The 27,781-nt window shown below is 58.0% G+C and overlaps 1 protein-coding gene across 2 annotated transcripts in view; it reads left to right on the top strand.

Annotated features, from left to right (window-relative positions):
- COL16A1 (collagen type XVI alpha 1 chain) overlaps positions 1-25,530 on the top strand; it is a 42,311-nt gene extending 16,781 nt beyond the window's left edge. The window contains exons 36-69 of one of the 2 annotated variants that reach the window (XM_040974385.1): positions 1,434-1,487; positions 1,576-1,602; positions 2,365-2,424; positions 2,637-2,684; positions 2,833-2,886; positions 5,496-5,549; positions 5,734-5,766; positions 7,695-7,811; positions 7,914-7,955; positions 8,045-8,131; positions 8,742-8,786; positions 9,664-9,708; positions 11,240-11,293; positions 11,600-11,653; positions 12,137-12,190; positions 13,828-13,872; positions 13,981-14,034; positions 14,260-14,295; positions 14,620-14,682; positions 16,632-16,703; positions 16,863-16,916; positions 17,479-17,523; positions 17,693-17,737; positions 18,030-18,083; positions 18,349-18,402; positions 20,036-20,086; positions 20,367-20,456; positions 21,362-21,397; positions 21,890-21,934; positions 22,990-23,178; positions 23,466-23,532; positions 24,255-24,431; positions 24,609-24,686; positions 25,308-25,530. In XM_040974385.1, coding sequence (XP_040830319.1) covers positions 1,434-1,487; positions 1,576-1,602; positions 2,365-2,424; positions 2,637-2,684; positions 2,833-2,886; positions 5,496-5,549; positions 5,734-5,766; positions 7,695-7,811; positions 7,914-7,955; positions 8,045-8,131; positions 8,742-8,786; positions 9,664-9,708; positions 11,240-11,293; positions 11,600-11,653; positions 12,137-12,190; positions 13,828-13,872; positions 13,981-14,034; positions 14,260-14,295; positions 14,620-14,682; positions 16,632-16,703; positions 16,863-16,916; positions 17,479-17,523; positions 17,693-17,737; positions 18,030-18,083; positions 18,349-18,402; positions 20,036-20,086; positions 20,367-20,456; positions 21,362-21,397; positions 21,890-21,934; positions 22,990-23,178; positions 23,466-23,532; positions 24,255-24,431; positions 24,609-24,686; positions 25,308-25,510 — 2,286 coding nt within the window. In that variant the 3' untranslated portion in view covers positions 25,511-25,530. The remainder of the gene's footprint in view (positions 1-1,433; positions 1,488-1,575; positions 1,603-2,364; positions 2,425-2,636; positions 2,685-2,832; positions 2,887-5,495; positions 5,550-5,733; positions 5,767-7,694; positions 7,812-7,913; positions 7,956-8,044; positions 8,132-8,741; positions 8,787-9,663; positions 9,709-11,239; positions 11,294-11,599; positions 11,654-12,136; positions 12,191-13,827; positions 13,873-13,980; positions 14,035-14,259; positions 14,296-14,619; positions 14,683-16,631; positions 16,704-16,862; positions 16,917-17,478; positions 17,524-17,692; positions 17,738-18,029; positions 18,084-18,348; positions 18,403-20,035; positions 20,087-20,366; positions 20,457-21,361; positions 21,398-21,889; positions 21,935-22,989; positions 23,179-23,465; positions 23,533-24,254; positions 24,432-24,608; positions 24,687-25,307) is intronic. The other variant, XM_040974386.1, reaches the window with a different exon arrangement.
- The last annotated feature ends 2,251 nt before the right edge of the window (positions 25,531-27,781 follow it).

Raw genomic sequence — 27,781 nt, 5'->3', positions numbered from 1 at the left:
GGACCTCAAACCCCAAGCCACCACAGGAACATTCTACACTGCAGGAACGCTAGGCAGCAAGGCCCAAGACAACGGCTCTTGGCTTTCAAAGATGTGTCTATTGAACAAATTGCATAGATTAAATAATAATAAGTGCATTTTCTCATTTTAGTCATCAAAGACCTGCATAATAGTCAGCTTCTGCTCGGTGTGAACCCACTAGAATTTTGTGAGATGATATAATTTTAGCCTCAATCAAAGAAATGCTACCTTTCAGCTAGGCTGTGCCATGCTGGGTCGTGGGCAAAGGTATAATTTTTCTTGGGCTTTTGGCAATGTTGAAAATAGCCCAGTGAACCGTGTGCTTTCCGGTCTCGGTGGATCCCTGGAGAATTGCTCCTTCAAGTTTGGGAATTGCTGAAGGATTCCTTTCGAGGCTGCACCACAGCCCATAGGGCATGGGCCTGGCCCAAGCCCGCACAGACAGGCTGAGGCCCTGTAGAGCTGGACAGTCAGGCCACTGCATGTCCCGGGAGGCTCAGGAGGGAAAGGCAGAGACACGGAGTCCCTGCAAGCAGGTGGAGGGTCCCATGGGAAGGCAGACCTGAGTGGTCCCATGCCTCTGCCACCATGCCAGTCCCCCCAGGAGTGCCCGCCCTAGGTATGTGACCTCAAGCAAGTGACAGTTCTTCAGAGCCTCCAGTTCCCCGTTCAGCAAATAAGCAGTCCAGAGGCCAGCGTTGTCGTGTGCTGTCCTGAATGAATGCTGGTTCGAGTCCTGGCTGCTCCACTTTCTCAATACAGCTGCTGGCTAAGGCACCTGGGAAAGCAGCCGAAGATGGGCCAAGTGCTTGGGCCCCTGACATCCATGTGGAGTAGCTTCAAGCTACTGCCTTTGACCCAGCCTAGGCTGTTGCTGCCATCTGAGGGGTGAACCAGGGAATAGAAGATTCTCTCTCTCTCTCCTTCCCCGCAACCTCTCCACCTGCCTCTCCCTCTGTCACTCTGCCTTTCAAATAAATAAATGTTGTTAAAGAGGTCACTGGAAAAAAACAAAACCAGTCCTTTCACTCATGGTGACATATGATGTCACCCACTGAAGAAAGGAGAGTTCAGAGTCTTGAGGTAGGCCTGGCCTGTGTGCAGTGGTGCTATGGGGCATCTTGTGGCCTCCCCTCCAGCTTTGAGTCAGGCCACTCTGCAGGCTGGGAGTGGGGACCTGCTCCATGATCCTGACCAGGCACGTGGCCTCCTGGTGCTCTCTTCCTCCTCCTCCTCTCCTTGCCTCCTGTGCCTGCCTTGTCCCCTGTGCCTGCCTTGTCCCCTCTGGAAGGTGGGCATGGGGGTGGGGGGTGGTGCTGCACCTGCTGTTCCTTACCCCTCCTGTGGGCAGGCCCCGTGGCTTGGCTGCCAGTCGGCCTCCCACCTGCTGACTCTGGGCTCTCTCCCTTCAGGGCCGTGATGGGTTGCAAGGACAGATGGGCAGTCCAGGAGTCAGAGGGACACCGGTGAGTCTGGTACCATGGGATGGTAGCAGGGCAGGGCTAGCTCGGCTGCACGCCTCTGTTCTCACTGCCTCATGTTTCTTCTCTGCAGGGCGAAAAAGGATCTCAAGGAGAGAAGGTGCCTGTCCGAAGAGCCTGGTGACCAGTTCCTAGGGGGCAATAGTTAGCAAGGCCTGCAGCTTATAGGGAAAGCCCTGCATGTAGAGTTACCCAGACCCTGCATAGTGGAAGCTAGGGGGCATCCTAGTCTCGGTGCCACCCACCTGCTCCCCCAGTTCCAGGGTCCCTCAGTACTCCTCATACCTCCTAATTGCCGACCCAGGACTTAACTGGGATGGCAAGAGGCCAGAGAACTCCAAGGTCCCCAGTGGCAACTGCATTTTTCCAATGGGGGCAGAGTCAGAGGATGGGGCTTGGAAGTGAGTTGGGAGGGACCAACAGGGGGAAGGCCAAGATGGACTGGAGAGGCTGAGAGAGGAGGGCCTGGAAACCCCGCTGGGCCGGAGAGGTGAGGGTACGGCGGGCCAGAGAGGTGAGGCTACGGTGGGCCAGAGAGGTGAGGCTACGGCAGGCATGAGTCGCGACCATGAACACCTGCTCAGCCACAGCAAGGCTGCTGCTGGACAGTGACAGTGACCACAGCAGTAGCAGCAGCCACTGGGGTTTGTGGAGTCCTTGCTGGGTGGCAGCATCTCCTGTGCAGGACAAATTATGATTTTTGATTTTCCCCAACAAGGAGGCTGAGGTTCAGACAGGCCGGGTGGGTCGTCACGGGACGAGGCAAATCATGCAGCTAAACCCTGGCACCTCCCTCTTCTGTTCATCTCCTGGGGAGCTTGGGTCCCTGCCTCCCTCTCACAGGATGCCCTTGTCTCTTCAGGGTGAGCCAGGGGAGTGTTCCTGCCCTTACCGAGGTGAACCCGTCTTCTCTGGCATGCCGGTAAGTGATGCCCAGAGCCTGCCCCTCCCCACAGCAGGGGAAGTGAAGAGGGGAGGGGCGTGGCTTCCAGCTTCATCTGGTGTCCCCCACCCCCCTGTGCAAGGGTCCCAGCCAGCTGCCTCCCCACGCAGCCCTGTGCTTGGTGTATGGATGTTGCCTGTAACCTGTCCCCTTCTTTTGCAACCCCCCACCTTCCCTGACCTCTCACCCAGGGTGCTCCAGGACTTTGGATGGGCAACTCCTGGCAGCCGGGCCCGCAGGTGTGTCGCTTGTCTCCTTGCCTCCCCTCTTGTCTGCCAGCACCCTGAGGCTTGCCCACCTGTCACTGTGGCCCTCCGGCAATGGGGCACAGCTCTCCCTGCTCCCCCAGTTCTGATTCTGTCTTCTTTCTTTCTCTCTCTCTCTCAGGGTCCTCCAGGTGTTCCCGGACCACCAGGGCCACCTGGAGCACCTGGGCTACAGGTAAGGGGAGGAGAAAAGAATAAAGGGTTCAGGTTGCAGGAGGACCATGTGGGCATGGTGGCTGTTCTTCTGGTCCCAGCCATTCTCCTGAATGTCCCTGTCTTCTGGAATGGCGTGGAGGGGGCCCACTGGTCCCCACACTTGTTTTGAGGACGTCCCTGTTGTGTGATAACCCGGGCACCCCACCAGTGGATGCCAAGCCTGGGCTCCAGTCAGGTGTCAGGAAGCCAAGATCTGAATCAGATGAAATCCCTCACACAGCTCAAGGCTCTGCCGTTTGGAAGCAGTGTTTGACATTCGTTCACACAACATGTTTTTGCACATATGCTATTTTCCAAGCACTGGTTTGGGTGCTGGGGAGGACAGCATTGCACCAAAATAAAGCTCCATGCCCTCGTGGGGTTTGTGTTCCTGTAGGAGAGACAGGTGATCAACAAGATAGGAGGATAGGCTGTGGGACCTTGCAGGGAGCTGAGCAGGGGTTCGGGGGGGTGGGGTAGAGCATGGTGGGGGACAGGGAAAAAAAGTGCTGAAAGGGAGGTGACACTGCAATCAAAACTTTAAGAAAATGGGAGTGAACCGGTGATGGAGAGCAACTTGGATGGGGAAGCAGCAGGTGCCAAGGCCCGGAAGAGGCCTGAGATGGTGAGGGGAGAGCTTCCGGAGCTGGCATGGGTGTGTGTGGCCCTGTCATGGAGTATGCCTTCCATAGGCTGGCTCTGTGGTGCTGTGCCAGTTACTTACCCTCTCGGTGCATCTGGGCTCCTTAGTTAAGTGCGAGGACCTGGGAGGCCTGGCAGGAAGCTTGTGGACCTGGGGCTCTCAGCTCCTACACCAGGGATTCCCACCTGGGAAAGCAGAGCAGTCACATGGGAGCTTCTCACAGGCTCCTCCCCTGCCCCCAGGATCTCATGCATTTTGTCTTTCTCCTCTGCACCCCAGCACACCTCCCCTGCCTGGCCTGGGCATCTGCCCTTGGTGAGGGAGCCGCTATGGCTAAAGGGAAGCTCCACTAGGAACCTAATGAAGGAGATGGAGGGGTGGGATAGGAAACTGCTGTGGCTGATGTGAAGCTCTATCAGGAGCCCAATGTGGGAGTGGGGGGTTGGGAGGCATGGGGCGGGGGCAAAGTCGAACACCATTTCAAAGCACCCCATTCACAGGGAGAGCTGATGTGCTGTGACCCCTGCCAAGACAGACTTGGGGTATAAGGCAGAAAAGAGTGACTGCTGAGGCTGGCCCCAGGCATCAGTGTCCTCTTCTGGTACCAGTTCCTGAGCCCAAGCCCAGGCTGCCACCAGCTCCAGGTACAGGGGCACAGCACCGGTTCACCTAGTACCTGGTTATCTCATTTCAGCTCGATCCATTTCACAGATTCAGCAACCAAGGTCGTGGAGGTTAAGGAATCTGCTTGGGACTCCATAGCAGCTAGGCAGTTGGGTCTGGTGGTAATTGCAGGCTGCTCTCTGTAGTTCGATGGTAGAGCACTTGGCTCTGTGAGGTCAGGAAAGCATTACCAAGAACCAGGCTTGAATAGAGCAGAGCAGAGCAACCCTATGATTCACCCATAATAATTTAGGGGCCTAATAATAGTCGGCACGCAAGGCATGGTCCCTGTGCCAGGCACTGTTTTCAGCCCCGAAGGCTCCCACAGGAGGGTGGGGGGACGTTGGGGGAGCAGGGGGAGGGCTGGCTCTCGACGTGACCTGGGCCTGGAGGAGCCTCCCTGCACGAGGGAGAGAGGGTGGCTCAGGCGCAACGGGCCAAGGAGATCTCGTGCAGGGAGGAACATGCTGAGCAGCTGAGCGTTCACCCAGTGCGTACTTAATACACACTCCCTCCCGTGGGGGTGGTTCAAGTGGGAACTCCCACTGCCTGCCTCTCTGGAGGGTTTAATATGCAGATGCACACCGTGAATTGGCCAGGGCCACTGGGAAGTGCCCATAGCTGCTGTCTCCTGGAAGTTTGACCAAAAAACCTCCCTACCTGGCAGATAAGGAAATGGGTGGGGGGGGGAAGGCCTGGAGTTTTCTCTCCCCCAAATCATCTGCCCGACGTTAACTCACTGGGTCTGCAGCTGGGTGGGTCTAAGCCACAAACACTCACCTTGCTGTGCCCACTCATGTTCTGGGGATGTCTTTGGAGGAACAAGGTTGGATTTGTTGTTATGTGGTCATGAGAGGGGCTGGAAGCCCATGGTCCTTGTGGATCTCAGCTCTGTGCCTTGCTTTACTGGTAGCCTTTTGGTAGGTTGCTTACCCTCTCTGAGTGAGATAATACCACCAAGATAGTCACGGTGATTGCAGGAGAAAATACCGAAAGCTACTTAGTGCAGAGAGAAATAAGCTAACCGCATGGAAGGGGCCCCCTCCCCAATTCCCAGACCAACCTGCCCTGTGGGGAATGCATTCTCCTCTATTGGGGTCACTCCTGTTGACTGCACAAAGGGTCTGGAGGCTTCCAAGCTCAGAAGAGAGGCCAGGCTTGTGGCCTCCAGGGCTTGGCTGAGCAGGACAAGAGAAAGCGGTGGGAGGGATGACAACAAGGGAGCAGGTGACCGGCAGGCTGGAGAGAGGGACCCACTGATTGTTGTCTCTTCCTGGCTGCAGGGAGTGCCTGGGAATAACGGTCTACCAGGACAGCCCGGGCTCACGGCGGAGTTGGTGGGTATCCATCCATCTCCTTCCCCTGTCCAGGGGCTGAGCTGACCATGGTAGTGGTGGTGGTGAGGGTCCCTGCCCTTCCCTTCCCACAGCTGGGAGAAGCCCAGGTGACATGATGCTCCCCAAGGCTGCCCCTGATTGCCCATCCCTCACCTGCTGTCACCCCCACCTCTGTCTCTTGCAGGGGTCCCTCCCCATTGAGCAGCACCTCCTTAAGGTAAGAGGGTACAGGGAGGGGCTGGGAGCTGTGGGGACTGCCTCCTCGGGAGACTCATTGGAAGTGCTCACCTGCACACATCTTGCTTGCAGAGAAAGAGAGCGTGTGCAAGCAGCAGAGAGCTTGGCTGGTTGGCTGTTTGTAGGGAATGTGTGATCCACGCATTTGCCTTCAAGGGCCTAGCTGGTACCTGGCTCATAACAGACTCCCGGGCAACATTTGCTAAATGAGTGCCTAACTGAATCCTGAGAAGGTACCCACGTGGGGGGTGCTATTGGCAGAGGCCAACCCTGAGCCCAGCTGCAACAGCTGGCAGTGAGGCCCTGGAGCTCCAGGGTCAGACCAGGGCAGGACCCAAAGCAGAGTGGAGACAGTAGAGGGAAGTGGTGGGGGTTAGGATGGTGATGATGCGGCTGGGTGGGGCCCAGTAGGAGGCTGCAGCCCCTTGCTGGTCAATCCAGAAAGAAGCCAGGAAGGACATGAGAAGCTGTTCTAGTGGTGCAAGAAAGAGGACGCAAGGCCTGGTGGGAATCAACCTGGGCCAGTACCCACAAATGGTCATGCGGGACAGTCACTGGGTCTGGTTTCCTTCCTGTGGGGATGGGGGACACAGTTACTCCCTGGGCTGTCTGTTGGGCTCTGCACTCAGCATCCGCTGGGGCCCACCCAGGCCTTGATCTCCAGAGCACCCCCTCAGCTAGCACTGGTACCCGCTAGGACATCCCTTTGCCCCATCCCACTTGCATCAGGGAGCAGCCGGAACGGCAGGTAGGGTCAACGCCCCAGCCGTGATGAGAGTGGGGATTGCTGAGAACTTGTGACCAGCAAACCCCAACATTCTCCCTGTGGTTTCTTTCTGCCAGCTGCACCTCCCCCACCCTACTCCTGCCCCTGGGTGGTGACTGTGTGGCCACAAATCCAGGATTCAGCACTTCTTCTTCTTGGGACATTTCATTCTCTGATTTCTTAACCATGACCCCCACAGTTAGCTCCAAACGTGCACCGGGCAGATGTTGGGGATACCAGCCTAGGGGTTACTGACCAGCAGTCCCTGTCACCACAGTCCAGGCTGCTCCCAGCTCCCACCAACCCAGAGCAATGCTCCCATTTCTGTGTCAGCTTATTCCTCTGCACCGTACTCCCAAGATCCCTCCTGGCGCCTTGGCCACAGTTGTGAGGCCTAGCCTCCTGGTGCTGTGCCAACTCAGTGACCATGGCCATTGGGTGTTGCATCCAACAGTGAAGGTCAGAACAGGGGCTCCTTCCTGGAGGGGCCATGGACACCTCACTGGGCCACAGAGAGACTCCAAACCCACCAGTCCCCTGCAATTATTGGCAGGATTTTTCTAGCTCCTGGGGAGGGGACCTGTAGCTTTGATAAAGTCTCAGAGAGATCTGTGGCCTGAAGAAGATGAAAACCCCTGGATAGGAAGAGGCCCTTCCGTGTGGGGTCCAAACACCAAGACAGCCCAGGAGTGATGAGGTCTGCTGTGAGCCAAGGGTGCCTGGCAAGGGCCTGGCTCCTTCAGCAGCTGCTTCCTCTGCTCCGTGGGGCCGAGCAGCCAGGTTTGGAGCCAGCCTTCTCAGCCGCCACCCTCGTGCCTTGTCCTGGCAGTGGGTGCAGACTGCGGGAACAGCCGGGACAGATGGTCCCTCTGCAGGCCCCTCCGCCTCCGCCCACACGCCTGTCTGGAAAGTGGCTCCAGCTTGGCCCTGCTAGAGCTTCTTTCTGGAGACAACTCAAAGGCAATGATGGGGAGTGGGTCCCCTGAGGACGGAACAAAGCTGCTGCGGGGGTGCAGCTGGGGCGGAGGACAGCTGGCGGCCAGGGTGTCCCGGCCCCACTTGCTTGGAATGGGGTTTTCCCACTTGGCCCAGGCTGGCAGTCTTCCCCCTCCACCCCACCATCCTCCCCTTTGCCTCCTCAGAGCATCTGTGGGAACTGCGCCCAGGCCCAGGTGGCCCACTCGGTGTCCTTCCTGGAGAAAGGAGAGAAGGGGGACCAGGGCATCCCTGGTGTGCCAGGCCTGGACAACTGTGCCCGGGTAAGAGTTGCGCTTGGGGCAGGCCCTGAGTGTATGTGTGTATTGGGGGGGCTTCTTCTGGTTGCCTTACCTGATTGAGCCCCTGTTGTCCCCCACCCCCAGTGCTTCTCAGAACGGGAGAGACCCCGAGCCGAGGAGGCCAGGGTGAGTGGAGCCCCCTGGACCTGCCCCCTGGACCTGGGCTGTATGGGGGGTCCTGGCTGCCTGCTCTTATCACCTTGTTCCCTCTCCAGGGAGACAACGGTGAGGGAGAGCCCGGCTGTGCTGGGAGCCCCGGCCTACCTGGGCCTCCGGGACTGCCAGGCCAGAGAGGAGAAGAGGTAGGGGCAGGACCCTGCAAGGAGCTGGGGTTCCCCATCTGCCTCGGAGAAAACATCCGGGGGCTTGGGAGGCTCTCATAGCCTCCTGGGTCCAGTGCTCAGGGGCTGGGTGGGTGGGGGAGTGGGAGAGGACTATTCCTCCCCTAGGCCTAGTCACCTGCTCTGCCTGGGTCTCCTCTTCCAGGCCCATGTCTATCCTGTGGCTCACAGCTTAAATACTCTCTTTCTGGAGGCCCTCCTGGACTAGCTTCTTCAAAATGGAAGCCTCCAGCTCCAGAACCCCCAGGCTCCTCCCATATCCTGCATGTCTGCTTTGTTCACGGACACCCAGGGAGCACCCACTCTTAGCTCCTGTGCCCACCTTGCCCCAGAATGCAGGTGCTACAAGGCAGGTGCACTGCTAAGTACCCGACACCTGCACTGGTGCCTGGGTCCCAACAGCTGCTTTGTTGAAAACATCTGCTGGATGACCCAGGAGATGGAAGGACAGGCTGTGGAGTGGGTCTCTTTAGATAGCAGCTGGCTCCTGGTGCCTCTGGTTGAAATGGGCCAGCTGAGCAGGGAGGCAGGCCCCGGCATCTCCACACATTTCCCTTGATTTCCTTTGCAGGGTCCACCGGGCATGAGGGGCGCCCCGGGTCCTCCAGGCCCTATTGTAAGTACCTGCGATGCCCCAGATCATGGGAGCTGCTCTTGAATGGGGGCTGCTTAGCTCACAACCCTTCTGCTATTGTATACCCCAGCACACAGGCTGGGTAGAGAGGCAACTGGCACTGCCCATCCCTTCTCACCCTCTAGCCTATCCAGGGAACCTGTGCTTTCCCACCACCAGCCCAGGGAATGTTCTGGAGCTGCCCTGCTAAGGGGATGTCCTCAGATGCACAGATACTCTCCTGCTCCATGCTAGACCCCAGTGCAACACACACACACACACACACACAGCCCTTGGTCACAGTGGGGAGGAGCAGGGAGAAGCTTGTGGTGCTCTAGTCAGAACCCTGCCTAGTCCTGTGGCATCAGTCATGATGGAGGTCAGTCAGGGGCTAAGGTGGAGCAGACCTTCTTTGCTCTTGGGGCTGAAACCGGAGCAAGACTCCAACACTTGGGCCAGGAGTATTTACTCTAGAGTGTCCTGTGGTATTGATGTGATAAGAAATCAAAAGCGACCCGGAAGGATAGGAAGAACTGAAAATGTGTGGCTGGTGTGAGCTACCCACTTCCAGGGGGTCAGGAGGTGAGTGCTGGGGGTCAGAGGTAGGCAGGACACGGGAAGCAAAAAGAGAAAGAGGCTTTCTTCTATTCTCACCAAGATGCCAGGTGGATTCCGGAAGGACTTTCTGCTTCAGTGGTGGATTCGCATGTCCACCCATGGCTGGAGGAGCCAAAGGCAGGGGCAGCTGTCCTCTAGGCTGCGACCACACCTGAACAGTAGCCCCCCCGACACACACCCCTGCCACTGCCCATGTTCCTAGGCTGCCCCAGTGCGGTGTGACTGTGTGTATGAGATGTGACCTGCCTATTTTTCCCATCAGGGCCCCCCAGGTTTTCCTGGTGCTGTTGGCTCCCCCGGATTGCCTGTAAGAACCTACACTGGCCCCCACCCCCTCCCTGCCAGCCGGGTCTCTGTGCCTCGTGCTTGCCTTCCGCCTCCGTGTTTGTGTCACCCTTCGGGCACAGTAGCTAACGACACAGCTTCCCCAGGGGCCAGCGGCTTGGACGTCTTCCCGACTCCATCACAGCTCTCCCTCTGCTTCACCCCTGCTTTCTTCTTCTTCTCTCATCTGCCCTCTTTTACCCACCCCCCGCTTGTTCCCTGCCTTCTCTCCTGCACACAATCCCAGATCCCTCCCCCCTGGGTCCCCTGAGCTCTTTTACCTCCTTATTTTGAGCCGGTGCCTCCAGGAGCCCCCTTTATTCCTCCCTTCTCCCTTCTGCCTCCTGCTTTCTCCACCACCTGCCGTGTGGACGGAAGATTTGCTGAAAGTAGTTCTTGGGGCCCTGCCAGGTTCTGGCTCGGAGCCCAGTGGAGATGCCAAGGCCGTAGGGCTTCACATTGCAGGCTGGCACAGGTTGGCTGCCCTGCTGCTTGGCAGGGCTGTCCAGAGGCACCCCAGGGATTTAAAGGCAGCCGTGCCTACACCTTTCCCATCATCCTATAGGGAGCCCTCAGCTTCCTCCCCTGCCTCTCCTCTTCCTTGGCGCCTGTCCCAGTCTGCTCCAAGGCTGGGCACACAGTACCAGCTGGGTAGGTCTCTGGGTGTCGCGGGGCTCTGGTCCTTGGCCTGCTCCTTCTGCCAGGTGTCGTTAATTACTCTGCCATCATCATTGTCACAGGTGTGTTTAAGTCATCCCCCGTCCTCACTGTTGCTCCCTCCTGGGTCACGGAAACTAACCTACTGTTTGTCAGAGTTTGTGTTCCCTAGGGGCCTGACTCCTCTCCCCCCGAGCCTGGTGGTTAGCAGCTCAGGGAGCAGGGCCCCTCCTTGTCACAGTCCCATCTGTCCCCATGTCCTCATCTCTGGCCGGGGCCTTGTATGTTTCTGCTTGCTTGGGTGAAGGGGCCATCTGTCCGTCTAGCCATCTGTCTCATGTGGTGGCGAGCTCTGGGCGTTGTCTCCGGAGGGACCGAGGGAGAAGGGGGCAGAGAAGGTTGTGTTGTGAGGGGCTGATGGGCGGGGACTCCGGAGTTGAGCAACAGTAGTGTTGCTCAAGTGACAGGGAAGGTTCTGGAGGGAGCCCTCCTGTATCTCTTCCCGCATCTTTAAAATAAGGCAATTTGGGGTGGCTGGGAGGGGTGGACAGGTAAGTGCTGGGCTCTGGTGCCATCCTGCGTGTTAGCGGAGGGGGTCATCTGGGTGGCGTTCAGGAGGAGCACATGCAGTAGCACTGGTGAGGCCTACAGGTGACAGTCACCTGAATGTGTCCTCTGGGAGTCACCTCTCTCTGCCCCGGGACACAGCCTTTCTGCTGGGGTTTCCTCCTCCCGTAGTTGCCCTCCTCCACAGCGCAGCTCCTGGGTCACCCAGCCTGGGACCTAGGATGACAGCAGAGACCGCGGGCTGGGGGAAGTGCACTCTCTGGTGAATTCTCATGATTATTCTCTCCAAGGGCCTTCAAGGAGAGCGAGGCCTCAGGGGCTTGACGGGAGACAAGGGGGAACCGGTAAGAAGAGGTCTGCGGAGTTCTCATCAATGCCTCGTCCTGCCCCCTGACACCGCTGGCCCTGCCCCCTGGCTCCATCCCTGGGTCTTGGCTAGCATGGGGCTTGTCACCCAGTGCCAGGTCTTGGTCACCACCAAGAGAACCTGGGGTTGGGGGATAGGTCCCCATGTGGTGGCTGTCCTTGGGAGGGTGGGGGGACACCTGCCAGATGGCAGGTACAGATGTTCTGGCCTCCACCATCCTCTGTTCCTAGGGCGTGTGGAGCAGAGATGGTGGCGTGCTGACCCATCATGTTTGTATTTGCAGGGTCCTCCAGGACAACCTGGTTACCCAGGAGCCATGGGCCCCCCAGGACTGCCTGTGAGTAAAGGGAGACCCTGAATTGGAGTAGGGGTACTGGTGGGGTGGGCTAGTGGTCAGGGCAGGCCAGGCTGGGTATTTCTGAGCATGCTCCCCTCTGCCAGCATTTCAGCCCCTGCCTCTGCCCAGGGCCATCCCTGTAGCCCCCACTGCAGCCCCCTTAGCAATATAGCTTGGCTTGCCAACCTTCTCTCCCATTTTGCCTTGAGGGTGGGATAGATTCACAGAATACCTTTCAAGTCCCAGACCCAATAGTCCTGGAGAGCTGGGAGGGACCACCTTGCACAGGGAGCCCCCACCAGTGGGCGTGTCTCCACTTCCCACTGAGGGTCACAGTCACTCAGTACCACCTCCCCAGCTGGCTTCCTCAGGGCCATCTGCCTCCGAGTGCCAGTCTGGGTGCCAGTTGCAGTCTCCACCCCTCGCATTAGCACCGCGACAGGCGGGCCACAGGCTAATTCTGCTCTCTCTGCCGCTTGTCAGGGCATCAAGGGAGAGCGTGGCCACAGCGGGCCTGCGGGCGAGAAGGGGGAGCCGGTGAGTGGCAGCCCACAGCCCTGGGGATGGACGGGACAGAGGGAGGGAGGGCTTCAAAGGGAGCTGCTGCTGCTGCTGCACCCCCGCCTTGCACCCCACCACCCACACAGCGGCCAGGGAGAATTTTCTAGCAGCCTGTGAAGGCGGAATCCGTGACCCCTGCTGCTCCTGCCCCGAGTCACTCCAGCTGTGTCTCGGCAGAGCAGAGCATCCCAGCAGGCAGCCTGGGCACTGGAGGTGGACCAGTTAGCTGGCAGAGGAACCCCTCTTCCTCCTCTCCTCTCTCCTCCCACCGTCTTCCCCTCCTCTCTCTCTCCTCGCCCTCCTCCTCTCCCTGGGCCCCCTCCTCCTTCCCTTCCTCTCATCCCTCCTCCTTCACCTCCTCCCTCCCCTCCCTCTTCCTCCCTTCTTTCCCCTTTCTCCTCTTCCTCTTCTCCCTCCCTGCCCTTCCTCTTCTCCTTCCTCTTCCTCCCCCTCCTCTTTCCTTTCCAACCCTCTTTCCTCCTCCCCTTCCTCTCCCTCCTTCTCCCTCCTCCTTGTCTTCTCTCCCTATCCCCGCCCCCCCACCCATCAAGGCAAAGGCAGACAGACCCAACCCAGGGCCAGGGTGTGCCAGGTCCCTGGCCAGTCACGTCCAGGAGCCAGATGTGTTATCAGATGAGGAAGACACTGTGACTCCCATGTGGGACTCAAGGCAGTCAATGGAGGGACCTGGACTCAGCCGCGTCCGTCTGGTGACGCCTCAGACGTGGCAGCCGGCTCTGCCTGCCTCTCCACGCTCACCAACTTCAGCCAGGCCTCTGTGGGGGCATCAGAGCCCTTGGCATACATCAATCTAGGGACAGACAGGCTCTCAGGGACCACAGGGCACCAGGCTGCCCTCTGAAGCCACTACAGGCTCTGCCTTGAGGGAGGAAGATGTCAGAGGCATGAGCAAAAACCCAGCATGATGAGAGATAAGATCACGGAGACGGCTGAGCAGGTTAAGGGGCAGGAGCTTGTGCAGGCTGCCCCTCAGAGGAGGGTCCAGGAAGGCTTCTCTGCAGAGGTGGTTAGGTTGAGTTCTGCATGGAGGGTGCAAGGGAGCCCAGAGGAAGAGGCCATGGGCAGAGCACTGCGGGGACAGCCATCTACACACAGATGTGCTCACCTGGAAGAGGTACGGCATGGTGGGGTTCCCAGGTGCAGGGCAGAGCCGTGCAAAGTCCCTGTACCAAGTGTACAGGGAGCAGCGGGCAGACTGAGCAAGGCAGACAAGAAGGGAGGGGGAGGGCGAGGTGGGCAAGGGTGATTGGTGCCAAACGACAGGGCCCCTCAAAAAACCAGCACTGGTGGAGGGTATGCCCCTCTTGCTGTGAACACGGGAGCCATGGAAGGTTTGTGAGCAGGGCAGTGACATCATTGAGCTGTGCTCAGCAGCCACCTGCTGGCTGGCTGGAAGTGAGCCAGAAGGAGGGGGCAGGACCAGTTAGGAGGCCAGGGTTGGGCTGCTCAGGAATTAGAGGAAGGCCTGCCAGCTGATGGGGCCTCCATGGCACCTGCTCTGGACCTGTCCCCTGACCTGCCCCTGCCCTCTCCCCCTCTAGTCCTCATCTCCCCGAGTCAGAGCGACTGAGTCTGCTCCTTTGTATCCCTAGGGCCCACCAGGATCCGAAGGCCTACCTGGTCCCCAAGGCCCAGTGGTGAGTGAGAGGGAAGGGACAGGGTGAGTGTGAGGGCCCCCCAATACTGCCCTGGGTCTGGGGGGCAGGGAGGACTGAGTTCCACCTGTACTGTTCTCTGGGTGACAGGGACCCCGAGGAGAGCGTGGACCCCAAGGGACTTCAGGCCAGAAGGGCGACCAGGTGAGTGAGACTGAGACCTGGGCAGAGTCCCCCTCCCTGGTGGTCCCCAGCTCTGCGCCCACATCACGCCCAGGGCCTCGCCTGCCTGCCCTCTTGCACCTCCATGCACATCAAGGCCCTGTGGCTTGCAGCTGCTGCATCCTGCCACCCTCCCTCCCCTTCTCCCTTCCCTGGGCAGCCAGGCAGGGAGGGGTGACACAGCACTGTCCCTTGCTTCTCCCCCAGGGGTTTCAAGGCCAGCCAGGCTTTCCAGGACCACCGGTGAGTACAACCCCAGGCAGTCTCCATCTGATGTTGTCTCCTCAGGAAGGGCAGGCCTGACATGGCCAAGCTAAGCAAGGATGGGCCCAGGAAGGGACGAACAGCCTGGGTGGTCAGGCCCCATTCCAAGAGCCAGGACCTAGAGAGCAGACTCTCCTGGGTGGGCCCAGCGGACAGGCTGATGCTGTGTTCCGGGGGTGGGAAGCGGGAGGGATGTTTCTAGCAACTTCCAATGCCTTGTGATCATAATAGAGCAGGGTAGGAAGATGGCCCACCCCCATCCTAGCCCCTCTCTGATTCCTGCTGGCTGCTTTGTTGACACAGGGTCCCCCAGGATTCCCCGGCAAAGTTGGAGCCCCTGGCCCACCAGGTCCCCAAGCGGAGAAGGTGAGCAGCACCCTAGGTAATACCAAGCCACAGCCCCCATACTGGCCCCATCTCAGTGTCAGGCCTCGGGGAGGTCCAAGACTGGCTCCATGATACAAAACTTGGGAGGAGGGGCCTCCAGGCTGGCCCGTGGTCCTTGGAGCTGGGGTGGAGGGTGGAGGGATTGAGGATCTGGAGAAAAGCAGGCCTGAGACTAGAAACCGTGCAGGAGTGACTGTGGAGGTTGCCAGCTCCCTTCCCTTCCGTGGAGGATCCAAGCAGCTGCACTCCCTGCCTTCCCCTTACCCACGACATGCCAGCTCCTCAGGCTGGTGGATGCATAAGATCCCCAATGGCAGGCGGGTGCAGGTGGTAGGTTCTCCTCTGGACACCCGGTGGGGGCTGCCCTTGGCTAGGGCTGTGCTGACCCCTCCTGGTGCATGGTGGCATTGCACTTCCCCCACAGCCTTCCCCTTTGGCAAGGTCTAAAGTTGGATCCTTTCCCCTCTGCCACTCCACAGCCTCTGACCCAGGACAGCCACCCTCTTCCCACTGGGGGAATAAAGCAGAACCCTCCTCCCCTAGCCTCTATTCTCTCTCCTCCAGTGTTCCCTCCCTCACTCTTCCACCTTAAACTTTCTGTGGCTCTCTAGTGCCTATAGCATGACTTTTCAGACTTTGTATTGTGGTTCCTGAGCCTTTTATTTTGTTCTGTTTTTAAGTATTTATTTATTTGAAAGGCAAAGTTGCAGAGAGGGAGAGACACATATTGATCTTCCATCCACTGAGTCACTTCCCAGGTGGTCACTATGGCTGGGGTGGACCAGGACAAAGCCAGAAGCCAGGAGCTTAATCTAGGTCTTTCATGTAAGTGCTGGGGCCCAAGCACTTGGATCATTCTCTGCTGCTTTCCCAGGCACATTAGCAGGGAACTTGATCAGAAGTGGAGCTGCCAGGACTCGAACCAGTGCCCACCTGGCATGCCAATGTCTCTAGGGTGGCAAGTTACGCCATAATGTCAGCCCCACCCCTTGAACCTTTTTTCTTGGAAGAGAGAAAAGGAAGGAAGAGAGAAAGAGAAAGGAAATGTTTACTTTCTTGAAAGGCAGAGTTATAGAGAGGTAGTGTTCACCTGCTGGCTCATTCCCCAAGGCCACAGTAGCCTGGGCCAGATTCGCACAAAACCTCAGTCCATCTGACAGATGCAGGAACAGCTGCTCTGGCTATGACAGGTTAGGGGTCCTGGAGTCCTACCCCCTGGTCTCCACTTCCCGTGTCCAGCTCCAAGGCCCCTGCTGAGAAAGACTTGGGACGCAATGAAGCACAGCCAGGAAACACGGCATTCAGGGCCCTGCCTGGGCAAGGCTCCGACTCCAGCCTCCTCACCTACCCTGCCTGTCACATGGTCTCCAACACCCAGGCCAGGCACATGGCCACTTCCAAATCTTGCCTTGCTGTTGGGTTCCCTTGGGCGCCTCCTTTTCTCCTGCACCTGTCCAAGCGCAGGCATCCTTCAGAGTCTAGCATCTTCCCTGACCCTAGCCAGAGTGCCAGCTTGTTCTGCTGCCCTCCCGCTGCACATGGACTATAACCACGAACTGTGGCATTGTCTTTGGTCTCGGTCATGGTGAGACTGCAAGTCCCAAGGACAGGCACCATCCTACCTTTTGTCCCAGGGGCTCTTGCCCACACACCTGTGGGGACCCCTGAGAACTGGTCATGTGCTTGCAGCTCAACGCATGCCTTCTGAGCAGTGCTGGACCAACTCCTGGCCCACTCTGATGAGGATACTGGCTCAGGTCTCTGTGCCTTCCCGCAGAGAGCAGGGGCAAGGTGGGGGAACACCCTAGCGCAGACGTCCGTGTAGGCTGATTATCCTAACATGCAGGGTTTCCAGGACCCTTGGCCCAGGGCCTGGTCTTCAGAGAGAGAGGCCAGGCCCTACTGACTTTACTGGGTTTGGCTTTCAGGGCAGCGAAGGGATGCGAGGCCCGTCGGGCATGCCTGGTTCACCTGGGCCACCAGGACCTCCCGGGATCCAGGTGAGTGTGGGATCCCAATGGGCATGTGATGTGTGTCATGCAGGTGTGTGTATACATGCATGTGTATGCGTGTGCAAGGCAGGGGCAGGAGCTGGGTGAGGGGTGACATTGAGGGGCAGCCCAGTGCAATCTGTGGAACTGCTGCTTTTCTGTCCCCAGGGACCTGCTGGCCTGGATGGCCTGGACGGGAAGGATGGCAAGCCTGGCCTGAGGGTGAGATGGTGGGCCCTGGAGGGCCAGCAACCCTCTCTGCTTCCTTCTCCAAAAGCAGACATCAGAGGAAGGAAACCAAAGTGTCCCCTGGCCCCATGGAGGGGCACCCATGCCTTCCCCTGATCTGTCCTCGCTCTTCCCCAGCCACCCTTGTTCCCATAGTGGCCCTGAGCAGGCTGGGCAAGTGGGCTTTCCACACTAACCAAGTGACAAGACTGAGTTTCCATCAGATCCTTGGGCAACTGAAGACCAGGCTGGGTTTTGGGAAGAATCCAATTACAGATGTGGAGGCCTAGAGCCAGTCCTGACTCCTTGGGTCTCATCTTGCCAGGGAATCTGAAAAGAGTAGAGGCCTAGCAAGGGCAGGGTATGAAGGTCAATGTCCTTAGCTACCCTGAGAAGTAAGTAAATAAGTAAGTAAGGAGAGTAAGTAAGTAAGGGGACAGCCCGGCCCACTGAGCCAGCTGGGAGGAGCTAGACAAAGGAAGAGATCGGTGGGGAAGGAGTCAGTGCAGGCTGTGAACTAAACTCCTGACTGAGTGCCATTGCTTTCTTTCCCTAGGGAGAGCCCGGCCCTGCTGGTTCCCCCGGACTCATGGGACCCCCAGTAAGTTAAACTGAAAAAGGACCAAGAATCTGGGAGGCTTCCAGCTGAACAACCACTGCCTGGGGAATGGGGTGTGGACGAAACCCAGACCAGACTGGAGAGAGGAGGCACAGACAGGGGGCCAGGCTGGGGTGAGGGGCTTGACCTCACTCTGTTTTTCCTTCTCCAGGGATTCAAAGGGAAACCTGGACATCCCGGCCTCCCTGGACCTAAGGTAAAGCCTGGAGACGTGGGCCAAGCAGTTATTTTTTATTTTATTATTATTTTAAAATCTGCTCTCTTTGTGACCTGAGCCAAGGCACACAGCGTGGAACTGGCCTGGGTGAAGCCACTGACCTTTGTTTGGGCTGCTGTCATCGCAGCCAGGCGACTGGAGGCCGCCAGGCCTGGCACACTGGCTCACCAGCTCAGAGAGCGTCTGGCCAAGGCCAGGGCAGATGGGGCAGACTTGCATTGGGAGAACCAAGTGGAAATGTAGTGAGCTTCGCTGCCTCTCTCTCTTCTAGGGTGACTGCGGCAAACCAGGTCCCCCTGGCAGCAGCGGCCGTCCCGGTGCCGAGGTACACAGGCTGCTTGGGGCTGCCCTGGTCCTGCTAGGTCTCAGACGCAGCTGCTTCCTCCTGCTAGCTGGCCAAGCAGCTGCATTCTCTCCTGGGCCTCCTAGCAGGAACTTTCCACACTGCACACCTTGAACCCCGCCCAGCTCCCCTGGCCAATGGTGTTTGTTCCCACCTGCCCTGCCCAGTTCTCTTTAGTGGAGCAGCCACGAGTGAGCAAGAGGCTCCATTTTTATTTCATTTCTTCCCTTTTCTCTGGCTCCTGCAGGGTGAGCCAGGTGCTATGGGACCCCAAGGAAGACCCGGACCCCCTGGCCACGTTGTGAGTGAAGCTGTTCTGGTGGCTGCCGTTGGTGGGGTGGGCTGGTGGGTGATCTCCTAACAGTGCTCATAGGAGCTGCCCTCACCACACAGAGCTAGAAGGAGTTCAGGGTCACTCAGCTGAGTAGTCGCCCATGGCCCTCACCACTTCCTGCATCCTGGGCACGTTGGCGTCCACTTCTCAGATGAAGGTCATGCAGTCAACAGGTGGCCACTGAGCACCTGCTTTACCCCAGGCCCTGTTCCACACATGGGGGTAACCACAGCCAGCAAGGTAGACAAGGGCCCCTGCTGTCTCTGAGCTCCCGTGCAAGCACAACAAATCCCCGCAAGCACATCAGGCAGTGGTGAGATGTGGCAGGGAGGGGCTGGGAAGTAACTTTAGGGAATGGTTGCTGTGGGAGAAGTGGCGTTTGAGCTGAGGATGGAATGAAAGAAGCAGCCAGGGACTGAGCACTGTGTTGGGAGGTGAAGGGATGGGAGGAGAGTCCCAGGCCAAAGGGCCACGCAGATGTGGAAAGGCTCAGGCAGCTTGGGAATGTTCGGCTGTCTGAGGGACCCCATGATGAGGCTCAGCATGGCTCAGATGTGGGTGGGGAGGGGAAGCCAAGCTCAGAAAAGACCACGGTGTGGCCAGCTGTGGAGGCGGGGTGGCTAGAAGTGTGGAGGCGGAAGCCACAGGCGGGGGCTGTAGCGAAAAGGAGAGGCCAGGACAGATCTGCAATGCATCAGGCGGAGGAGGACTTGCTGGGCCCTGGACTGGGTGTGGATGGGGCAGAGGGGTAGGGAGAGAGGAAGCAGGTCGAGGCCTGCGTTTGCCTTGGACCTCCAGGTGCATAAGGACGCGTGTGTCCTGAGGTCAGGGGGGCGGAGAGGATGGCTAGCAAGCAATAATGAGTTTCCCACCTACTATCCTCTGCAGTAACAGACATGACTGCCACTTGACGCCTTTGATCGTGGGCGGGTCTGACCCCTGAGCTCTTCCCTTCTCCCCCTACTGTGTGACCGGCCCAGTACTGGGCAGTCTCCTCTCAGGAGACTTAAAGGTGAATAGGATAGCAGCCTTGGCTTTTAGATCCTTCCATCTGGGAGTGCGGAGGGAAGTGCTCTAAGAGACACCAGAGTGTCCTGGGGTCAGAGAGGGTGACACTGTGAGCAGGGAGGTGGCATCTGAACTGTGGCTCCCAGACAAAGATGTGGCCATTGCAATGGAGGAGGACATGTCAGGTGCAGTCCAAGGTCAGCAGGGACTGGCACTCCTCGGGGGGGCAGGGACTGCCTGCCTGCAGGGTCCACATGAGTGCTGTGACTGGTGCTGGGTTCCTGCAGGAAGCAGGGACCAGGGGGTAGGGCGATGGTAGCTAACGTTGTCAGACCTTTGCCCTTGGCACGTGACCTTGGGCTGTGATTGGGATGCCCTACACACAGGCTGAGGGGGCAGGCCTCAGCTCTGGCCACTGGTCTGGCAACAGCTCCAATGCAACAGCTGAAGGCAGAGGGAGGGTTTTAGGAAGCAAATGGAGCAGGCAACTTTAGAGTGCTGCCCTGCCATTGCTGGAGCCACTGCCCCCCCCGGGGGGGGGGGCTGATGCTTAGGGCCCAACTCCAGCCCACTGACTGTACACTCTCTCTAGGGACCTCCGGGACCTCCAGGCCAGCCTGGTCCAGCTGGAATATCTGCAATGGTGAGTGATAGCTCCCACCCTGCTGCCTCCCAGGTGCTTGGCCCTGCTGCGGTGAGAGGTGCAGAGCAGGAGGTCTCCGCTGCCTCCTTCCCTGGCATACCCTCACCTGGCTCCAAAGAATTCTCCTTCTAAGTCACCCTGGGCTCTTGCTGGGAGTTCAGGCAGGACCGCCTCCTCTTGTGGGGCCTAGAAGCTGATAGGGGATGTGGGCCCTTGCACACGGTGATGGGGTGTCCATCCTCCCCTCTACTGTTCTTCATTACTACCTCCTGTTTTCCAGGGCCTGAAAGGAGACCGGGGAGCCACTGGAGAAAGGGGCCTCATGGGCCTCCCAGGCCAGCCTGGCCCACCTGGACACCCTGGGCCCCCGGTAAGATTCCACATCTGACGGTCACAGCCCAGTGCAGAGGGTCAGGTGGCTTTGCCAGTTAAGCCAGGGCAGAAGGGTCACATATATGGAAAGTGAGGCCCTACGAGCCCAGGCTGGACGCTCACAGCAATGCTGACCATCCCCAAGTGAGGGCTAAGCACCTGGGGGGCTCAGTGCGTGACAGGCATCTCATCTGGACCTGGGTCCCAACGCCAGCTAAGAGCCCAAGCTGTGCCCGGTTAACAGGAATCAGCAAGGCTACTGGATTGCCCAGAGTCACCTGGCTGGCGGGTGGAAGAGCTGTGGCTCCATCCCCAGCTGCCCAACTCCAGGACTTGGGGCCTTAGCCTCTCTTTCCAAAGTTCCTGGCAGGCAAACTCCCTCAGCTGGAACCCACTGCCAGTGTGAGGGATACAAAGTCTCCTGGGGACAGTCGAGGCAGGGAGCCAGGCCTCTCAGTGCCCACTCTGGCCTGATTTCCACCAATGAAGGCTTCTGGGAAGCTGTAGTAGTGCCCTCAGTTGGTGGCCTGGGAGTGGGGTAGTAGACTCCAGCTTGTGTGCTAGGGGGCCTGTGGGCCCATTTTCCCAGAAGAGCTGATCTCACAGCTGCCACTCACTGATGCTGTGTGCAGTTCCCTCTGTCCCTGCCTCCCTCCTCACCTGCGTGCTCAGGACTCAGGCAGTCTGTTCTTCCCATCTAGAATTCAAGGGGATGAGCCAGAGCAGCAGAGAGTGGTCACTGTGGGCTGGAGTGGGGAGTAGGGGGCACAGAGGGCCACAGGGTGAGGGCTGGAGGGTTGTGGCTCCGGGACAGAGCAGGCACTGGACACGTCCTGCAGGCTAAGTGAGGCCAGGCTGGTTGGAACTCATCACATCTTCTGGCTCTCTCTCTCTTCTCTCCAGGGCGAGCCTGGGACAGATGGTGCGGATGGCAAAGAGGTTTGTGTGTGCTGGGCTCCTCCCTGCCTCCTCCTTCATTTAGAATCCGTTCCTGTCCAGGTTATAGACTGAAGCTGCTAACCCTTGCCGCTCTGGGAGAGGGGTGGGCTGAAGTCAGGCTTGCCTCTCGCTGCTCTCAGGGTTTGACCTGACTCACAAGAACTAATAATGATACTGAACTGTGAGCACTGGCCCTTCTCAGGCCCCGCAGGATGCTGCATACTGGCCACCTGCTCCTGACTCCACTCCTTATCTGGAAGGAGCGACCCAGCCAGTGTGACCCACCAGATCGTGCCAGGGGACAGCATTCTCCCTGCCACCTGCCAGCCCTGCTGCGGGCAAGGAAGGCTACTGTTCTCTCAGGGAGGCCTGCTGGGCCCGGCCTGGGGACCTGAGACTGAGAGGGGAGGTGGCCTGTTTAGTGCATCAAGCTCCCTAAGAAGCCTGGGAGATGCTCTCCACACTTGACCTCTGACCTGTTCTTTTTTCTAGGGACCCCCTGGAAAACAGGGACTCTATGGACCCCCTGGTCCTAAGGTGAGTAGGCAATGGCTGTGTCTGGGAGAAGCCCAAAGCCAAGTCCTGGCTTTCAGCACCGAGACGAGACTCAGAGAGGACTGGGCGAAGTTGACAGGACTTCTCCCAGGGGGGCCCATCCAGGGTTCTTAGCTGGGGTCAGGAGCGTTGGCCTCACCAGTTGACAGAGAGAAAGAGAGAGAGGGGGATATCTTTTATCTGCTGGTGTACTCCCCAAATGGCCACAATGGCTGTAGCTGGTCCAGGTCAAAGCCAGGAGCCAGGAGCTCCATGAAGGTCCCCCATGTGGGTGGCATGGGCCCAAGTATACCCCTCACTTTTTGCTACTCCAGCATAGCAGGGAGCTAGGTGGGAAGTACAGCAGTGCAGGCTGGAACTAAGGCTCACGTGGGAGCTGGCATTGTTAGTGGATTAAACCGCTGAACCACATTACTGGTTGCTCATTCACGGCTTTCGTTTTACGACAGCCACTCTTGCTCATGTTCCGAGCCTTGAGTGAATGGAGCTCCCTCCACTCTCATTAGAGGATGGCAGATTTCAGAGTTGCAGAGGAAATGTGGCAGTGTGGGGTGGGAGGAAGGCTGCACTAGTCTAGCAAGCCTGGGCAGTGGCAGGCTGTGCAGAGCATGTCACCTGACAAGGAGGAACACTGGGCCCGAGTGAGGGTACAGGGTGATTTAGGCAGGGAGACCTAGGACTGTATGGTCACAGCGCCATCCAAGAGTAATGACCAAGGAGGTATGGATGGAGGTGGAGGGACAGGGAGGCAAGACTGAGGAGCCATGTCATAAAAGGTCTCAAATGCCTGGCCAGGGAATGAGGCTTTTACACTGAGGCCCAGGATCTCCAAGTGGGGTAACATGGTGGATGACGGAAGGACCAATGTAGAGGTTTAGTGACCAGTAGAATGCTGGGGCCACAGTCTTAGAGACAGCTGGGGGATCTGCAGGGCGTGGGCAGGAAGGGGCAGCTGAGAGGGAAAGTGGCCTCGAGGAGGCCGTGAAGTGGCCTTGGTTGTACGTACTAATGCTAAACTGTGACTTCCATCCCTACAGGGTGATCCAGGACCCGCTGGACAGAAAGGCCAAGCAGGAGAGAAGGGACGAGCTGGCATGCCTGGTGGGCCTGGCAAGAGCGGCTCCATGGGGCCCGTGGGACCACCAGGGCCTGCGGGTGAGAGAGGCCACCCTGGGTCTCCAGGACCAGCCGGGAGCCCTGGGCTGCCCGGCGTGCCTGGATCCATGGTAAGAGAGAAGACTGGTAGCCACGGGTGCTGCCCCAAACAGCTACGGGTGACCTAAGGTGGCAGGGGTTGGGAGGGTCACTTTAGAAGCTGCTGCTGGCATTCAGGGCGGGGGGTTAAAGGGCAGAGCAAAATGTGTGACACCATTGCGGGCCATGAAGACCTCAGGCTTTCCCCGAACCTTGGCCTCCCCCTTCCAAGCTTTGCTTTCATCTAGTCTGTTCCCAGAAGCGAGGGGCCAGGCTCGGAAGGATCCTTGAGGCAGGTTATCTGCTCTTCCTCCCCCAGGGAGACATGGTGAATTACGACGAAATCAAGAGGTTCATCAGACAAGAGATTGTGAAAATGCTTGATGGTAATTGGCTGAGCCGACTGGGAGGCTGTGGTGCTGGCAGCCTCCCTCCCCCGACAAACACACACACATATCCAGCCCTGGCCTTCTCTTCTTCTTCCTCTTCATAAAGTTATGGCCCCCACCTCCACCCCCTCCCCCTCACACGCGCAGGAGTTGACGGGCGCGTGTTTAATTATCCATCACACCTTCCCTGCCACCTGTGCGGTTCCAAGATGAAACCATTCCCTCTTTCCCTCCCTAAACCCCTACTTGAGCAAAAGAGGCAGACAGGAAAATTGGTCTCAAACGAGTTGGCGTGAAGCAAAGACTAAAGAGAGGGCCCAGCAGCAGCAGCTGTGAGCTGCCTGGGGTGGTTTAAGCTTTTCCCCTTGCCCATCTGACAGTGATGCGTTAGGGGCTGGTGGGGGTGGGAAGTATGGATGCTGTCTCCCAGGGGCTGGGCTGCTTGCTTGGAAGGCAGACCCTGAATGCCAAGGACCTGAGCCTGGTCCTGAAGCCAGCAGTGAGCTGGTGGAGCCTGGGGCAGAAGACACGGGTCGAGGTCAGGTCTCTGCATCTCAGCTTGGTGGGAAGGCCAGTGGAGGCCAGGGCAGGGCCTCCCCCTGCTTCCTGTGAGGAGACTGATCCTCACATTCCTTGCTCCCATTCCCTCTAAAGAAAGGCTGCGCCCTGGCTGAACCCCAGGGGCACCCCGCGTGCCCCATCCTTGTCGTTTCTTACAGAGAGGATGGCTTACTACACCTCCAGACTGCAGTTCCCCATGGAGGTGGTGGCAGCTCCCGGCCGGCCAGGGCCCCCCGGAAAGGACGGTGCCCCAGGCCGGCCAGGCGCCCCAGGATCCCCCGGGCTTCCCGGGCAGATTGGCAGAGAAGGACGACAGGGCCTGCCAGGAATGAGAGGTAGCTCGGCCCGCCTGAGCTGGCCACAGCTGGGTCTGTTGTGAATACGAAGCTCTGTGTGTGTGTGCATGCAGTTGCATGTGTATACATGTGTGCATGTGTACACGTGTGTGTGTGACCCAAGTAGCCTGGCTGGCTGTGCCATATGTCCACTGAAACTGCTTTCTTTTGTTCCAGGATTGCCAGGGACCAAAGGTGAAAAGGGAGACATTGGTGTTGGCATTGCGGGAGAAAATGGCCTGCCAGGCCCTCCAGGTATGAAAAAGAACTTGGCACCCCAGAATGTGGTTGGGTGTGGCTGGTGACCAGCCCTACCGACTCCGCATTTACAATGACCTTGCCCAAGTACAAGATTCCCTGCTGGTGCGGGGGTGGGAGGACATGGAAGGCACAGTTCCCATCTCTGAATCTTAGGTGGGGCCAGCCCGGACGCAGTGGGGAGACATTGCCCGCGTGAGCCTGGCACATTTTGATGGCTGTATAACTGTGAAGGGGCCCCCTAGCCACCCAGGGTGTGCTCTGATGCACGCCTCACTGCTGCATGGCTTGAAAAGGAAAGACTAGAACCTACCCCCTTAAGCCCACCCCAGGGCTCTGACCCAGTTCCACCACGTTCCAGGCGCGTGTGCTCTCTTAGTCCTAGGCTTCAGCTGCAAGATGCGGCAACAATTCCTTGCTCAGGGGAGTTGTGCAGAGCTCTCCCTCAAACCAGCCAGTGGGGTAGTACTGTTGCTAAGTCCTCGTTAATGTTAGGTGCCCGCGAGAATGCATAAGCGGGGAGCTGGGCATCACTCGGCGACTTCGGTCTCCCACATCGCCATCTCCTCCGAGGACTGGACACCCCTGATTTTCCTTTTGTGTCTCTTGTCTCCCCAGGTCCTCAAGGACCTCCAGGATATGGCAAGATGGGTGCCACAGGACCGATGGGCCAGCAGGGCATTCCTGGCGTCCCTGGCCCCCCAGGTCCCATGGGCCAGCCAGGCAAGGCAGGCCACTGTAACCCCTCGGACTGCTTTGGTGCCATGCCCATGGAGCAGCAGTACCCACCCATGAAAAACATGAAGGGGCCTTTTGGCTGAAAGTGCCGCCTAGCGTGGGATGAAGGACTCCCGGACTCTCAGATGGGTTGTGAATGTTTCGTCGTCATTGTTGTTTCTAATGGCTGTTAATATTTTTTTAAAGACAATAAATAAAGAAACCAAAGAGTCTGAAAGCTCCAGCGGGGAGCCTCTGCTTCACCTCACTGTCCTCTTGTTCTCACTGGAGGCCCTGTGTTGTCCAGGGGAATTGCAGCAGCTGGTGTACAGGGCTCAGCTGCCCTCACCAGAAGCTTCTGCTGCATCCCTTGGGACTTCCTGTGTTGTCTTCCATGGCACTCTTCTCTCCACTCTGAGGCTCAGTCTCTCCTCCTGAGTGGACCAGAAGTGGGTCTGAGGGGCTGGCGTTGTGGCACATTACATTAAGCCACTGTCTGCAAAGCTGGCAGCCCATGTGGGAGTGCCAGTTCCAGTCCTGGCTGTTCTGCTTCCAGTCCAGCTTCCTGGTAATGCACCTAGGAAGGTAGTGGAAGATGGCCCGCGTGCCTCACTTGAGTCCCTGCACCCGCGTGGGAAACCCAGAAGAAGTTCCTGATTCTTGGCTTTGGTCTGGCCAAGACCTGGCTTTATAGCCATTTGGGAGTGAGCTGGTGAATGAAAGATCGCTTCCTCCTCCTCCTCTTCCTCCTCCTCCTCCTCTTCCTCCTCTCCTCTCCCTGTTGCTCTGCTTTTCATATACATAAGTGAATAAATTTAAAAAAACAAAAACCTACGGATTGAAAGACTGCACTTGCAGTTCCTAAAGGCCTCTCCCTCTGTGCTGCCCCACCCACGTTCCTGATGCTCCGTGGCTCTACTCATCCCCTCCCACTTTCCAGCACGAGGGTGTGCCTGTGTGCCTGGAAGCCCCTGTAAGAAGGCAGGCTCCTTGACGCTGCAGTAATCCTGCCACTAGAGGACTAAGACTGCAAACCCGAGGACAGACGGCCACAGCCCCACCTGGGCGGCCAGGAAACGCTTCCTGCCCGGTCAGCAGCTCTCCACCAGCCACCTCAGGCCTGCGAACGGCACCTTCTGCTCTTCCATGCCATCCTAGTGCATGGGGTGCGATGGGGGCGGGGCACTTCCTGCATGTCTTAGCCAGATCTTCAGAAACAGGCTGGCAGTACCAGTGCAAAGGAGGCCACGGGCGAGACACGCCCAGCCCAGAGCTCCAGTCTCCCACAAGCGTAATGATTGAGCCAACATCTCCTATACCCTGTGGGGAAAGTTGGGGGCGGGGAGTTGAACAGCACAAGCCATTCTCTCTCACCCACAAGTGTCTTCCTTCTCAGATGGCCTGCACAGGTGGTCCTGTCTCCCTTTGGGAAAGCAACTGGGCACACCAGGGGGTTACCATAGAAAGCTTTTTCAGACTGGCCCTAACTTTCTAGAAGTCTTCCACCACCCCAACCCACCCCAAGATGGATACACTTCAAAGGGATCCCACATCAGGTTTAAAAATATACCCAAAGTCTAGATGCTTATACAAACTGCCCAAGGTCTTGAGATCGCCTGTCACAGCTCTCTAAACCTGGCAATTCCAGCCCATTGCTAAAAATGGCCTCCTTTGCTTGGGTCCCTGAACACCAGCAAGGCCAGCCTCCGGGCAGCTTCTCGGGAGCTTTGCCCTAGTTCTTTCCTGCCAGAAGTAGAGGTGTGCCCACATCCTCGGGCTCCCAGGCATGCCTGAGGGTCACCCATGACGATCACCGGAAATGTTCGGTCAACCCTGGTTCTCACAGAAAACATTAAAAAGCAAATGCATTATCTTCGCATTGAAGTGCAGTCAGGGTTTGGACAGTGCATGTGGACAGATGTTAAAGCACTCCCATTGGAAGGCTAGCCTCCGCTTCCAGGCAGGCCGTGGAGTGCTGCTGGCTCGCCTGCCTCATGTGCAGGAGCACTCTGCCGCCCGGAGAGAGGGAGTGAAAGAAAGCAAGAAGCGGCTGTCATATGGAGCAGGTGGGCTTTGAAGGCCAGGGGGCAACTGGCCATGGAGAAACGTCACCCGCCTGCCGTGGGGAGGGTCACCAGGGAATGGATCCTTCCAGGCTAAACTATGCTTCATTCACTTCCCTTCCTGACTCAAACGTGCACTCCTCTGGGGGAATTCAACGACAGGCTGTGTTTCAGCTCTCATGATTTGAGTGCTCATTTCCCTGGAGCTGGAAATTGCTGTATTTTCTTGGACCATGAAGAACCAGATGGAAAGTTGAATTTTATAGTCTCTTCTTCCGTGGTCAGCAAAAAAAAAAAAAAAAAAAAAAAACA

This window comes from Ochotona curzoniae, unplaced genomic scaffold (genome assembly GCF_017591425.1).
Source record: "Ochotona curzoniae isolate NIBS_2020 unplaced genomic scaffold, NIBS_Ocur_1.0 contig_2404, whole genome shotgun sequence".
In the NCBI taxonomy this organism is placed as follows: Eukaryota; Metazoa; Chordata; class Mammalia; order Lagomorpha; family Ochotonidae; genus Ochotona; species Ochotona curzoniae.
Note: the sequence above shows the minus strand (reverse complement) of the source record. Positions and strands in the feature narration are given on the sequence as shown.